Here is a 16651-nt window from a genome sequence, read left to right on the forward strand (position 1 = left end):
AAAAGCAAATGAACATAAACACATATATATATCAAATATTTCATTTTTCCAACTAATATAAGCAATAAAAATGAACTTTTTACTCTTCTGTATTCTCTGTATATACAACTCATCTCTCCCAACAATGAGCAGGTTCTAACCTGTTTTCAACCCTCACAAAACTATAAATAAACAAAAGCATCAGTTCAAGCTTAGATAAAAATAAAAAAATAAATAAAAAAAAAAACAGTTGAAATTTGCAAGAATTATTTTTTTGTTTCAGGAAATTTATTTTCTCCTCACGATGCTTGTTTTTTCTTGTGCATATCTAAGGATCCTCCCCCTTGCCATTCCAATCAACTCAAAATAGAGTGCAACAAATAATTCAAAATAATGCAATATATATTCCATAACATTAATCTAATACAGGCAATATTTTTCAGCAGGTTGTCAGTCAATTTGTTATTCATAATATTCATTTCTATAGAGATTTCTTTAATAATAATAATAAAAAAAAAAAATACTGTTGACATTACACAGAGATCAACTCTTATTACAGGAAATACACTCACTAAAAACAAACTACTGAAAAATTCTGGCCAAAGCCTAAATTTGCATCAATTCTAAAGTAAACTCACAAACTCATCACAGAAAGCTTTCTACTATAATGATCACCCCCCCCCCCCCCATTCTTTACAAGTTAACTGTAGTGAAAGTTGAAAGTGTAAATTCACGTTTAAAAGTAACAGTGAAAAGTTGCTTTTTGTATTATTATAATATATATATATATATATATTTTTTATTATTATTATTTTTTATTTTTTTAATTTTTTTTTTTGACAATTAAAAGGCCTTAAGTAGCTGGAAAAATAAAATATCATCATGACTTTTATTAATTAATACAGTATTAAATATTTTTTGAGCAAAAAACTAGGATAAATTAACAATAATGTATTAGGCATACTATGCAGTCTCCAATGATTATGAAGCAAGGTCAAGAGATGTTTTTTTTTAATAATTTTACACTTTTAACATACTAGAAGTTCTTTTTACACATATTTTAGTACACTATGATGTATAAAAGGTGTACTATATAATGACAGAACACAGAATTATGACCACCTGACTAATATCATGTTGGATGACATTTTACTTGAATAATGGCAATATTTGCCATTATTTCCCTGTTTATCTAATGATGTCAGAGTAGATCTGTAGATGCGATGACTGAAGGCATTCCAATCCTTGAATGGATGAATATATCTTGCAGTACATTTTAGAATGTTCAACTGTGAATTTATTAGCTATTCATGATGATATCCTTCATGTGTTTCTTGAGCCAAATTGCCCAGAACACAGGCCTAGGGATAAGAAACATTATCGTTATGAAAGACTGCACAACCACATGGGAGTGGGTGCACATGATCCGCTATGAGATTCTTGTATGCCACACCAGTCATGATAAATATGCAACAGGATTCTAATTCTGACCAACAAAATAAACTCCACTGTATGCTGTATGCATAGCAGCTGCATGTCTGTGGATGGAGGGGGGGGGGGAACTACAAGAGTTAGGTTAGATAGAAAAACAGTTCACCAAAGAATGGAGACCACAGATAAGAGTTTTGAAAAGTAGAGGCATGAACAAGTGGGCATCAATAGCAGAACCATTAGCATTAATATCTAAGAATGTGACTGTTAATAAAGAAAAATCTCAAGTAGATAAAGATTTAAACAGAGATATGAAACAGCAAATCACGTGACTGAATTAGAAATGCAAGTAAATGCAGCATGCACTGATATTTGGAATTTGTTATCTGGTTTAACTACAACTTTACATACGATGTTGCAATTTTTCTTAAGCTAACCTATTCTAAATGAATCATGGCATACCCACTACTGCTAGCAGAATCAAGTTAAGGGATATAAGAACAAGTTCTTGGTTTCATTGCTAACACCGAGTGCTGGTAGTTTAACGTTCATTATGAGATAGTCTAAATTTAAGACATCATTATAATTCTCTCCTTAGCTGAATGCATTTTATTATACTTAATTCCTTTATTGTAACATGGAGTTTACTGCATGATATGATTTTCCTCTTTCAGTGTATTTATTTTAAATTTCATGTTTGACATTTTATTTATTATCATTTAGTAATTAACATATTGTGTTTGCCAGTGTGTTGATTTTTTTTTTTTTCCTTTTTTATTTTTCTGTTAGGATTTAGCAAATGGCGAGTTTCATTTCTTTTTGGTTGTTAAAGAACACAATAGTTTCTAAAAAACTTAAGAAAGCTGACCAAAGATAAAATCTTATTCTTCAAAAAATGTTTCAGTCAATCAGCCATGCTTCATCCAATGATGGGTTTTATTCTTATATAACTATGTTATTTACACAATGATCTTTAACTAGGTTTAACTTTGTTAAAGATCATTGTTATGTTGCTTCCTGCATTTCTACTGCAGCTGGTACAACCAGTAGTAGTATTCATTGAGACTGTTTATTGTTTTAGCATTGCCTGCAATTTTGTCCTGATCTCTGAAATGTCCTCAAACCTGATTTTTGAGCAGCAAATCTCTAGATGGATTGGGAGGGGGGGGGGGGGGGTCAGGGGAAGCTAGATGAAGAGTATAGAGAATGTTGGACCAGTGTCAAGTTTTTCTCAGTTAAAACTGTTGCATAAATAATACAATATGTGTTGCAAATGAAGAAGCAATCGATTCTACAAGTGAGGTATATCATTTCCCTGTAATCATCTTTCCTTAAGATGAAGCTGGTTGAAATAGGCCTGCAGGATGATTTCTTGATGCACAATTCTCCCACATAGCAGGAAAAAATTATGCTCATGATGTTTTACTGGACCTGACTGGTTTTCTTTGGACATGTGGTGATTGACTTTTCTTGATGATGGCTGTTTGTAAGATATTTAAGATCACCGAAGCACTTATCTAGTTTAACTTAAAACTTAATGCAAACTCTTTACTCTTACACATTACTAACTTCAAATACTGCAGAGCACAAAATTCAAGCAGTTAAATCATACTTACATGAAAACACTGCTACAATGATGAATTCAAAGATTAATTCATAATGAGCAATACATTAATAACTAGGTACACCAGTCTCTTGTAGCAATTCAGAGAACTTTTGGATAGCATCTTGTATGTTCAGTTTGCCTGAATCTTACCTTGCCATTTTGAGGGGATTGTGTTCCTGAGCCTTAGCTTGGTTATCAAATAAGGATGCCTATCTGATTTAGAATACAGCAAAATGGCAAGTACAATTAATCTTCTTTTAAGACTCTGGTTAACAAAATATTTGCACTATTTACTTATTCATTTTATTTATTATACATGCACAGTCTGGCAAGAAAGTACTGAAACCAAAATGAAATAAAAATATGTAGTGTGAGTATTATAATGAAAGAGAACCATTATAGGCAATAGAAGTTATCTTTGCAGTGCTGCTAATTGTAACTGGTTGGGATTCTATTATTGCACATGGACATGATTTGCTAATCATGTATTAGTACACAGTCATAAACACAACAGTGAAACAATGTATTAACATAAAGTTGTATTGATACACTGTTTCATTGTTAAAACATGAAACATTATAAAAAGATTTATGGTGATAAAGCTCTGTCCAGAACACAAACATTTCAACAGTTTAAGCATTTTCAGTGGACAAATGAGAATGACCTTCAATTTGGGACTGGAAGACTAGGTGTGCAATTCACTCACAAGAGATCACTTAGAGAATGGCTAGAATGGTAGAATAATGATTACAACCAGGTACCAACTGGCATCTGATGCAGTTCTATTTTTTTTGCCATCCATTTCTGTTCATCTCTTTTAAACACTCTTTCTTTCTGTGCTGCTCCATCACATCATTTATCCACTCTCTTCTGGGTCATCTCTTTCTATTTACAATGTCCATCCTTCTACTGAGCAGCAAGGTTTTGATCTTTCTGCTATAATCCATCCTGCAGATATGTCCAAAAAAATGAACTTTTTCTACTTTCTGCATTATATCCTCTTTCTGATTTACTTTCTGTATAGTTCTTTGCTCACTCCCTTCTATGTTCCAATTCATTGAGAACTTTTTTTTCCCCCCACCATTTTCTTTTGAATGCCAGCATTCTGCATTACAAAAATTTTGATCATTACTTGTGTCATGAATCCATAGTGGGTACTTGTGAATATGTTTCCAGCTTTGTACAGGAAACACAAGGCTCAATACCTTATTCATTGCCTGTAGACTTGCTTTGCCTTTTGTTATCTGAGTTCTTATATCCTTTTTTTAAATTTAAACTGTGTTCCACATTGCACCTTAAAGTATGTGAAGATCCTAACTTTCAGCTCATATCCACTGACCTTTATTAACTTGATCCTCTTATCTCCAAATATCACCATTCAACATTTATTATCAGCCATATATCATTCTCTGCTAAAATTCAGCAATGCATCACTGTACTTTCTAATTCTTCAATGATTATAATGCCACCTGTGAATCTTAAGTTACTGATTCTTGAACCTTTAACTGAAATTTGTCCTATATTCTCCTTTATAATATCCACGGTTCTTTCCAAAAACATGATCAAGATGCTCAGGGACATTGAGATCTCCCTACTTACCTCTCATTGTCCAGAACCATCTTCCTGTTTTTGCACAATTTTTTTATGGCAGCCTCTGCATTATCACTGATTTTCTGCAACAGATGTGCTGGGGTCCCTGTCCCACTTCATAAGATTTGGGTATGGCCCAAACCACATTCTGATTTGTGCTATCAAATGCTTATGAAGAGCTGAGTAGGCATGAATATTTGTTTCTGATTTTTGTGAATAGGTATTAAAATCTATTTTGTCCATTCTTTTAGCCTTTGCTCCTCTTCGCATCAAAGTTACACATCTAATGTAATTCATTTATCCAGTTTATCACTATCATCACACGTTATTATCTTGACAACTTCTTCCCACCAGTATATTCATTTCTTCTGCATGGTAGTGATATTTAACCTCCTCTGGATATCCACATCTCCCTGTGTCTTAAATAACTTTGAGCAGTATCCATCCATCTTTCTTCCCCATTGTGTTCTTATTAGGGTTCAACTTTTTCATCCTGTATGGTTCTCTGCTTTGAGTTCTATCTATTGTTGATGCTTCTGATCATCTAGTATACTTCTCTTGTTCTGTATTCACCACAATTCATTTATTGACACCCTTGCAGCTCCCCTATTGCCTTGTCCTTTCTCATCATCATCAATTTTCCTGATATGTACTCCCAAGAGGTTTTTAGCTTCCTCAAGGGGTACATATCAAGAAAATTAGACTAATGTTACAGCACTACATGATTATGTTTATATTGTTATTAATTTCCTATCAACAGTTTTCCTCCAAATTAGTCTGTTACTTGTCAGTACTCCAACATTGTCATATCTAACTATTTCATGTTTCTAAGGCACTTCTGAGTGAATCAATTTACCTAGATTTTGGTCTTCCTCTGGGTCTCTTTCTTGTCATCAAACACCTGTTTTGCTAACTTTTCCCCCCTCATTCTATTTATAGTGACCATACTACTTTTAGACTAGCTTTTCTGACACATTCTTGAATGCAAATAGTCAATTTTCCATTTATAATATGATTCTGTTACTGTTGCCAATGGTTCGCGTCCCCTAATTTTTTCTCTAATCGAGTCTTTAATCAAATGCTTATATTTGTAACTCAACTTTCACATCTATAACTTAAAATGTTTGAACTGTCTTGTATCCTGCTAGTTGGGTGTTTTGGCTAATTTCTTTCTTATTCCATATAAATTTATTCAGCTGGCTACCTGCAATACTTTGCTTATTCTGTTGTCTATTTCCAGATTTAAATTGCAATCTTTATTAAGCACTGTGCCTAAATAGATGAAATATTTTACTTGGTCTATAGAATCTCTATTCAGAATGCAGCTGAAGTTTTCTATGCTCCTTCCTATTTTTATAGTTTTGGTCTTTTTTATTGCCAATTCTCATCCAAATTTGTTTACAACCATTATTCAGTTTAGTTAGTGAATCCTGGAGACTTGCACTAGAGATGCGTTTAGGAGTCATCATCTGCATAAAGAAACACACACACAATTTACAGACAAAAAATACTGTTGTTGGTGAGATGATGGGTGATAAATGGCATTGAATGGTTGTAGTGTCATAGTAGGATTAAGTAGTGGTGGAGAGGATGAAATATATTTAGCAAAGCAGAGTACAGTGTCCTCTCCACAATGAGTCCTTGGACTCCTAGGAGTAACAGTAATAATAATTCTCTAGGCATCTTGTCATATGCCTTTCCCAGATCTGCAAAACTTAAGCACAGATCACTGTCATACTCCCATGATTTCTCGACTATTTGTCTTAAAGTGAAAATCTGATATTGACAATCTCTATTTGGCCTTAACCCAGCTTGTTCTTCTCAGTTTCTCTTCCACAATCTTTTCAACCTATTTTCAAGTATGCTGCATAAATCTTACCAGGAAACTTAGTACAGAAAATTCCTCTACAATTCTCACATTCAGTTTTATTCCTTTTTTTTTTATATATATAGATGGGGTCTATGAGAGCTCTACTCCAATCATTGGGGAATTCGACTTTCTGACCAGGTCCTCTGAATTATGCAGTGTAGCCACTGCAAAACTTTCATTACCTCCATACCTAAGTATTTCTGGTCGAATATCATCTACTCCAGCTATCTTTTCACATTTTGATGTGTTTTTTCAAGTAATTGATATGTACTCTCCTCTTTGCATTCCTCCTGAAAAATTTTTAGTACAGTTCTGTCACTGTTTGATTCATCTAACATAGTAATTACTCCAGACATCTAGGATATCCTTATCTTCAGTTTTCACGTCACCTTTATCATCTCTGATTCCTTTCACAGTACTCTTTTCTCCATTTTTAAGCTTCTTCAGTAACCTTCAGAACATTTTGCCACCCTTCCTGATATTTATTTTTCAAACTCTTGTCTTCCCATGACTCTTTTATAGCTACTTTTACACATAGCTTAACTCTCTTATATTTTTCTCTGCATTCTTTTAGAGCATCTGCTGACTTATTTGGTAGGAACTTTTGGTAATACTTTCTTTTTCCAGAACTGCTTCTTTAACTTCTTGTGTCCACCATGGTTATTTATTTTTCTATCCTTGCAGACAATTTCAACACATACCCTCTCTAGTTGAATCAATGTCTTCTTCAGAGTTTGACACTGAGACTGCAAGGTTTGGTTTTTTGTTTTCCATATATTTCATTTTTTCTTCAATAATGTTTGTATTGTATAAGCCGAGTCTACAATTTACTTGTAAAAGCTGCTCAACTTCCATTTTTATCCCTGTTTAGTAATACTAAGTAATGGTTACTTCCAATTTCAAATCCTTTGTACACTCTTGTATCCTGAACAAACATGACATCAATAATGATGTAGTCAATGAGGCTTTCTTATTTCATTGTGTCTTCTATCCATGTGAACTTTTGCACATCATTATGTTCAAACATTGGTGTTAGTAATGACTAGTCTGTGTCCTGAGAGAAGAAACCCAGTGAATACTTACCATTATTATTAGTTTTGCTCTTTTCTTCAAATTTTCCCAAAATGTTCCTATATGCCCTGCCCCTTTCTATGTGCCTTTAATTGTATTTGTATTTTGCTCAATACCACTTTTTCCACTTCCAGGGAAATCGCTCTCGTTCTCCTAATCTTCAGTGCCCCCCCCCCCCCCCCTCCCAGTTAGTTTCCATGTCTACTGCGAAATCCACCTCTTCTTGCTTCTGTTTCTTTCTGGGACTTTTTTATTTTTTTTTATTAACTTCACTTCTTGACTGCAGAAGTTTTTTTTTTTCCCCAAAAAATGATTTCAATTCTTCCATAAGTACTTTTCCTCTTTACTTTCCCCTTGAGATTTCCTTATATTTCTTTGACTTTGAAGCTGTTCCTTCTCTTTTCATGTGGGCTTCAAACTTGATACTGACCAGTATCAAGTTTGTACAAACTCTATATATGCCTCTTGGAAAGTCTGAAATCGATGGCATAATGTGGTTGATCTCTCGCTTATCACTATCAATGTCTCTAGCATGTACTTTTATTTTCCTTTAGGTGTCATGTCCACTTTCTGCAATCTTTTACTGAAATACTGTATTGCAAATTTCCATAAATAGTTGAATGAAAATGCAAGTAGTCTTTCTCTGTATCCATTTGCTGATCACTCTTTCCTTTTTCTTCTCTACCCAATGACCAGAATCTCCTCTCTGGTCTATTTCTTCTGTAGCACTTTCTGAAGTAGGTCAACAGACCTAAAGCACTGTGATGCCAAGTAGTCTTATATGCAAACTTTACTGTTATCTTTTTTTTTTTTTTTTTTTTGTTTACTAATTTAGACCCTAATAATGCTTCCCTGTTTCTTAATGAGAAGAAATCTAATTCCTGTTTTGTACTTTGTTTTCCTGAACTAGATGATTCTTCCACCTTTTAAAACCACTTGCCTCTGTCCTGTGCATCATCACTAATCCAAGAATGTGAGGTATCACTCTTGTTCTTGAAAAATGAAAGAGTAACTTTCTGAGGGGAGGTCTCATAAAATATGGACTTGGGTAAGAGAAAAAAAAATTTCAGTAAAGTTTGTGCAAACATCTTATGATGAATTTGGTTTTCTAAACCCTAATGTTATGGGAGAAGAATCAGTGTTGAATGCATAATCCTGAGACCAAAAGACAAATTGGCCATCATACAGCAACCATGATGTTAATTTATATAAATCACACATCAAAACCAAGCTAATCACATTCTTCAATGAAAAAGTGATAATCCATAAGAAAAGTCAACAGAAGGATGTTGGCCCGGTTGGCTGAGTGGTTACTATATTCACTCTACAACCAACAGGCAGGTTAAATCTCGCTGTGGGCATGAATCTTTGTGACTTCAGGTCCCACTTATTGCAGGCCTTAAGTGGCTCAAATATTTTTCCATGTTTGGTCTCTAGAGCAAGGTTTTTCAGAATATGCAAAAACATAAAATAAAAATACAAAAAAAAAAAAATATATACATATATATAATATATATATATATATAGTTAATAAACATAAGAAAAACAAAATCCTTTTCTCAGCCAAAGTACCAATGTACTACAAGTTTGCAGCCTTTCATGGGTGGGAGAAACCTAACATATGATGGCAAAAAAAGGCATGCAAAACATTTTGGTTAGCAGATTTTGTAAGACAACGTACACTGCTAACACAGTAATCAACGTAAAGATATTTCTTGAAAGGACAAAAATGGTGTAGTGCAAAATCATTCTCCTTATTCTCAGGGTGATGGCCTCCATCAGACTTTTCTGTTTCTACAGGTTGAAAGTCACATTCAAAGGAACACTATGGCAAGTCTGAATAGTCATAACAACAGATGGTCTGTTCAAATGAGTACTATAAGTGAATTCAGCCCTATGTATTGTTCTGAAGGGAAAATAGTTAATAAACACACTCCTTAATGCATTACTGTTTTTATTTTGGTCTCATTACTTTCTTGTTGCACTGTATAATATGTAAAATTTAGTTACTAATGAAAAATAAAAATTAACAAAGAATACTCTAAAAATGAATACCCTCAGTCCTCCTCATCAACCTTCTGCATCAACATGTGAGCGAGCATTAGATCCTTTAATCATCATATTTTCCTGTTGTTGCAGTGTTTGTGGTTCCTGTTCTTCAACTAATTTCTTTTCCAATTCTTCTTGTTTCTGTTTTTGTGCATCTGAAACAGCTTCTGTAACAGTTGTAGAAACTACAGATACTGCAGTTGAAATTTCTGGAATATTTGTAACAGGGATAGATGGTGTTAATATCTCTGGAACTGCTGAAATAAGAGGTGGGGCAGTTGTGGCAACTGGAAGAGTAGTGACTATGCCAGGAGGAGGAATCACAGCTGGTGGTCTTACTGGTGTAACACCTAATGCAACATTATAAATTCTTTCATTAGGGCAATTAGTACCATAATACAAAATTACTTAAAAGTGATGATATGGATGAAAAGCAATGATGAAGTTTATGACAAATCAGTGTTAAGTCTCCTTAACATCTGCCACTGACATTTCTAAAAACTTATGCATTATATGGTTTATATGAATCTGAATTCATGGGACAAAACCCAATAATAATGTATCTGCTGGAGGCTTTCTGATCATCTGGCAAATAATCCTGCTACTGCTTACTCTGCCAAGTTGTATGTATACTGGAGGGAGTCTGAGTATAGCAGCAAGCAGGAGGCACTGTTGACACCACACTTGGATTGAAGTCTGGACACTAACTATGTGGAGTTGTGTGCAGAAGTAGCTCACCTCAGCTACAGCCCACTGTTCTTTAAGTTTCCTGCACCAACTCTACCATGAAAGATAACCATACAACTACTAGCATCACTGTAGATTATATATATATATATATATGTATGGAGGTTCATTTACTCAGTTGTTAAATATATTTTTTAAAAGAATTGAATGACATAAACCGAGAGAAAAGGAAAAAGGTTTAATTAGGCATCAACACGACTAGTTTCAGCTCTTTACAGCCTTCTTCAGGTGTTTTTATACAAAAAGAAACATTAAACATTGAAGATAAAAACTGTGAACAGCACAGGAAAGTCACTATACATATTTAACGTGAAAACGTTGTAATTAACGTATTCAAAGCTGTTCCTTCGTTGGCCACATTGTTGGTTGCATGCATGCGCATAGCATCTCGCGAACGCCAGTATTTGATCACAGCAGAATGACATTCTGGGAGGTTGTAGCTTAAATTATTATTTAAATGTACAGGATTGAGAATGATTTCTCTCGATTCTATAATTTTTCTCTCCAATTCGTCATGGCAACAGAAAATGTTGTTAGGTCTAACACAAAGGATTGTATGACTATGGTTTTCATCGTTAGAATCGGCCGAAAAAAGTATATCGCTGGATAAAGCACTGGCATGTGTTCTTTCATAAGTGATGTCCCTCCTGTGCAGGAAGAGAGCGACATAGAGCTCGCTCAAGAAGAGAGCGAGCTCTATGTCTCAGAGTAGAAATAATTCCAAGTTTATGAGGAGGGAAATGATAGGACTGACTATGGAGATATCTATTGGTGTGTGTAGGTTTTCTGTACATCGAAATAAAACGAAATAGCCTGAGTTCAATTGTGAACTGAAATAAGGCTGAGATATTGATTTTATTTTCTATTTGATTCTCCAACTTACAAACTAGCTAAAGATTTAGCCAAAGTGCTCCCACACTATACTGGCAATACACCATTACACATAAAAAACTCAGCCCACTTCAAAGCCAGTATAGAAAACCTTACACTCCAACATAATGACATAATGGTCAGTTTTGACGTCTCCTCCTTATTCACACTCAAAGAAACCTTAGAGCTAATCCAAGCTAAATTTCCTCCCAATATCTCAGCCCTCCCTATTTCATTTCACAATTGAACTCAGGCTATTTCGTTTGGCAGGAAAAATTCTACAAACAGATAGAGGGGGCAGCCATGGGTTCACCACTTTCCCCACCCTTGGCCAACTTCTTTATGGAGACTTTAGAAGAGAAAGCCTTAAACTCTGTACCACATATAACCTACCATATGGCATTGCTATGTTGATGATGTGTTTGCAATTTGGCCACATGGCCCAAATACACTCCTCTCCTTCTTAACACACTTAAACAACCAACACCCTAGAAAAAGAGCTAAACAATAGCCTCCCCTTCCTAGACACACTAGTCACCCGTCAGCCTGATGGAACCTTAGTTTTCTCTGTTTATAGAAAACCCACCCATACAGGCAGATACATTCACCCGCAATCCCACCACCCCTCACAACAATATGGAGTTATTAAGACACTATACAACAGGGCTAAACTAATCTGTTCAAACGACAATGCCTTAACCACTGAACTTAATCACATCCTCGACACTTTCTCAGCCCATGGCTAACCCCAACAATCCAAAAAATATTGAAACCAGTAAACCACAATCCCCCTCCCCCTTCACAACAAGGATTACTCTAAATTCATCACCATTCCCTACATCCGAGGCACCTCGGAAAAAATCAACAAAATCTTAAAAAAACATGATTTGACTTCGTTACAGACCATATAGAAAATTGGCATCCCTTATCCGCTCCACTAAAGACCAACCACTTCTCCTAGACCTACCTGGTGTATACCAGGTCCCTTGCAGCTGTAAATTGTCCTACTTTGGCCTAACAGGCAGAACAGCAAATACCAGAATCTCAGAACACAAGGACTACATTTGATTTCACCATTACAGCCACTCTGGACTTGCAGGCCATGCTCTGGATACTCACCACAGTAATACACTGCAGCAAGTTCGAATATGAAAGACTATTCATGGAATGATCTTCAGCTCTTAGGAACATGCCAAACTTCAACAAATTTGGATGCATGAGACTGCACCAAATTTGGGAAACATACATCACAAGAACTTCAGCCCAAAGGCCAAGAATACCTAATACAGCCTGCCAGGGAAAACAGTAACTTCCTCACTTCATTTCTCATTTGCTGTTACGTAGTACTTGCGTGCAGATGTCTTTATCTTAAGTTCCCGTGAAGATGGCAAAGTGACGTTTCCGAAACATTGGAAAGTATATATTAAAGTTGATTTAAAAGCGTACCCCTTAAGCAATGCGCAGCCACATCGCCCTACAGCTGCGAGAAGTGGACGAGGGCTACCGCATCAAGGGCGGGTGCGGTTAAAGAAGCGAGCCCAGCAGGCGGAAAAGAAGTTGCGAGTGGTAACACTGAATGTTGGAAGCATGACTGGAAGGGGAAGAGAGGTGGCAGACATGATGAGGAAGTTGGACATTTTATGTGTACAGGAGACAAGGTGGAAGGGGGAAAGGCAAAGGAACTGAGAGATGGATATAAATTGTTCTACTCTGGAGCGAATAACAAGGGAAGAAATAGCATAGGAATTGTGGTGTGTTGCAGAATGAAGGGCGAAGTACTGGAAGTGGATAGAAGGAACGACAGGATCATGCAAATGAAATTGGGTCTTCGAGAAGAGCTAGTGGTCGTATTATGTGTATAAGCCCCGCAAGTTGGCTGTACAGCAGAGGAGAAAGATGAGTTCTGGAACGTGTTAGATGGAGAAATGAGGGACCTGGAAGAAAAAGAGATGATTGCCGGAGGAGACTTGAACAGACACATAGGGAGACAGAATAGAAACTGTGAAAGGGTGCATGGTGGCTACAGAGTGGGAATGATGAACCAGGAAGGAGAGAGGGTTGCGGACTTTGCAGTAGCATTTGATCTGGCAATTGTGAACTCATTTTTCTACAAGAGGGAAGAACATTTGATAACATTTACGAGTGGTAACAACAGTTCACAAATTGACTACATTTTGACTAGAAGAAAACATCTCAAGGTTGTGACAAATTGTAAATTCCAACAGATCAAGTGGCACAGCAACACCGACTGCTGTGCGCAGACTTTAAAATAAGATCGAAGATAAGAACCTCTGGAAGCCATGGGATGAAGACAATTAAGTGGTTTCGCTTAAAAGAAGAGAGTGTTAGAGAGGATTTCGGATGGACTGGAAAGTGTACAAGATTGGTGGAAACATAATGCAAAAGTAATCCTGAGATGTGCAATCGAGGTGCTTTGTGAGATATCTGGAAAGATTAGAGAGCAGAAGGAGGGTTGGTGGCGGAATAATAATGTACAAGTGGCAGTGACAGCTAAGATGAAGGCAAAGCAGAAGTGGGATGAGTCAAGAGTGGAAGAGGACAGAGAGGTGTACAGAGGGAGAAAGCAAGAAGCTAAGAGAGTTGTGGCACAGACGAAGGCATATCAAGATCTGTATGATTAATTAGAAACAAAGGAAGGACAGAGAAAAATTTACCAACTAGCGAAATGTAGAAATAAAGTAGCAAAGGACATCTTACATGTGAGGCAGATGAAAGTCGCTGAAGAAAGAGTATTATGGAGGGATGTGGACATAAGAAACAGATGGAGAATATACTTTGAGGGACTTTTGAATGAGGAAAATGCAAGGACTCACAGAGAAGATGGGCAGCCTTCTGAGGGGATGGTGCAGAACATCAGTAGAGTGGAAGTGACAGAGGCCATGAAGAGGATGAGGAATGGAAAATCGGTGGGCCCCGACAGGATTCTAGCAGAGGCATGGAAGGCACTGGGGGAAGAGGGAACTGACCTGCTGTGGGACCTGTTCATGTCGGGGCCCATCGATTTTCCATTCCTCATCCTCTTCATGGCCTCTGTCACTTCCACTCTACTGATGTTCTACACCATCCCCTCAGAAGGCTGCCCATCTTTTCTGTGAGTCCTTGTCATCTGCATACAACATTGTGCAAGGCACATCTTCTCTCACCTCCTCTGTTACCACATCCATCACAATATTAAACAGAAACGGACTTAATGCTGACCCTTGATGCAAATCAACTGTTACTTGAAAACTGTCTGTCTGTTCCAGACAGATCCGAACACTTGTCTTCACATTTCTGTACATCTCCCGCACCAACCTGACATATTTCTCCGGAACCTTCTTCTCCCTCAGACACCTCCAGACTTCTTGCCTTGGCACTCTATTGTATGCTTTCTCCAGATCAACAGGAAAATATACCCGAGGAATGGAGGGAGAGTACTCTTGTCCCCATCTACAAGAGTAAAGGGGATGCACAAGACTGTAAAAATTACAGAGGAATAAAGTTGATGTCCCACACAATGACAAATCCTAGAAAGGGTTCTTGATGGAAGATTGAGGAAGGAGATGGAGATTGCAAAGCAACAATTTGACTTCGTGCCTGGTAGATCAACAACAGATGCTATCTTTGGGTTACGGCAGATAATCGAGTTTCGAGAGAAACAACGGGAGCTACATCTGGCATTTATTGATCTGGAGAAAGCATACAATAGAGTGCCAAGGCAAGAAGTCTGGAGGTGTCTGAGGGAGAAGAAGGTTCCAGAGAAATATGTCAGGTTGGTGCGGGAGATATACAGAAATGTGAAGACAAGTGTTCGGACCTGTCTGGGACAGACAAACAGTTTTCAAGTAACAGTTGGTTTGCATCAAGGGTCAACATTAAGTCTGTTTCTGTTTAATATTGTGATGGATGTGGTAACAGAGGAGGTGAGAGAAGATGCGCCTTGCACAATGTTGTATGCAGATTCAAGAGAAGAAGCGGGAACTAAACTGGAAAGATGGAGAAAAGTACTGGAAGAGAGAGGTATGAGACTGAGCAGAAGTAAGACAGAGTATATGTGTTGCACAGTGGGCGACGGACAGGAGACAGATCTGGAGCTGGAAGGAAATGTCATCAGGAAGGTGAGGGACTTTAGATACCTAGGTTCAACAGTGGAAGAAGATGGAGGAGCTGAGAAGGAAGTGGGATGCAGGATACAAGTGGGTTGGAGGAACTGGAGGGAGATGGCTGGAGTGTTATGCGATAAGAGGGTGCCGATCAATCTGAAAGGCAAAATCTATAGGACAGTAGTGAGGCCAGCTATGACATATGCTATAGAAACTGTGTCCCTAAGGAAAAATAACATCAGCAGGATTGAAGTAGCAGATATGAGAATGCTTAGGTGGATGTGCGGTGTGACCAGAAAGGATCGTCTGAGAAATGACTATGTGAGGGGAACAGTGAACGCTATGAACTTAGGAGCGAAGATACAGGAGGCAAGGTTGAGATGGTTTGGTCATGCAGATGGATGTGCAAGGAAGGAGGAAGCGTGGGCGGCCAAAGAAGATGTGGAGGGAGCTGGTAGAAGAGGACTTGAGGATGAAGAACTTGGATGTGGTGACAGCCCAAGACAGGAGGATGTGGAGGAGACTCATCATAAACAGTGACCCCACTTAAGTGGGAGAAGCTGCAGAAGATATATTAAAGTTGATTTAATTTATATTTCTAGTATACACTGTCAATTTCTTAAGTATTTAATTATCATGCTTAACCAGCGTATAAGCCTTTCTACAAGAATGTTTAACAACTGAGTAAATGAACCTCCATACATCTATAGCCTCCATGACGAAGCTTCTCTTAATAATAATAAAAAAAACTTTTATTATTATTAACAAAACACTGAAGAAGATAGGACTGAACACCAACAGGTTAGTCTTTCTGAAACGCTGTAAATTCCATGCAATCTTTCCTAAGTTTATATCTTTTAAAGAGAAGATTACAACGGAATGTGCCAATAGAATCTATCACAAAGCAAAGTTAGACCTTCTTGTCGAAAGAATATTCAATACAAAACGTACTCTCGCTTTTTTGTTTGCCAAGAAAAGTACATTATCTCAAATACTTAAAGAATCTCTAGACAATGAAAATTGGCATCTCTCGAGTATGCATAGTGAATCTCAAGCAGTCCAAACCCAATATAAAACAAATTAAAACTTATTAGGAAATTCGAACCCCTAAAAAGAGAACAAAATTACCTGAACTTCTCAAACATCCCTACATCAACCCTGACAAAGTTGTAATTAATAAATCATTTCACATCCTTTCAGATACAGAAAAAAGTATCCTCAGCAAGGGTTTAAATTTTATTCCTTCTCCAAAATCTATCCCAAAAGAATCACTCCTCACCAAGATAGAAAAGGCTCCTTCCTTCCTCCCTTCACAAGATGCAAAACTTCTCTGTA

At 36.9% G+C, this 16651-nt stretch overlaps 1 protein-coding gene across 2 annotated transcripts in view; it reads right to left on the bottom strand.

Moving 5' to 3' along the window:
• hfp (Poly(U)-binding-splicing factor hfp) overlaps window positions 1-16651 on the bottom strand; it is a 370731-nt gene that overhangs the window by 89729 nt on the left and 264351 nt on the right. Inside the window, exons 13-14 of one of the 2 annotated variants that reach the window (XM_090391729.1) lie at window positions 9636-9946; window positions 6604-6617 (exon numbers count right to left, since the gene is read on the bottom strand). In XM_090391729.1, the coding sequence (XP_090247855.1) occupies window positions 6604-6617; window positions 9636-9946 (325 nt within the window). Of the gene's footprint in view, window positions 1-6603; window positions 6618-9603; window positions 9947-16651 lie in introns of both variants that reach the window. The other variant, XR_016548237.1, reaches the window with a different exon arrangement.

This window comes from Typopeltis vanoorti, chromosome 4, assembly GCF_054136105.1.
Source record: "Typopeltis vanoorti isolate ZY-2024b chromosome 4, IOZ_Tvanoo_1.0, whole genome shotgun sequence".
NCBI lineage: Eukaryota > Metazoa > Arthropoda > Arachnida > Uropygi > Thelyphonidae > Typopeltis > Typopeltis vanoorti.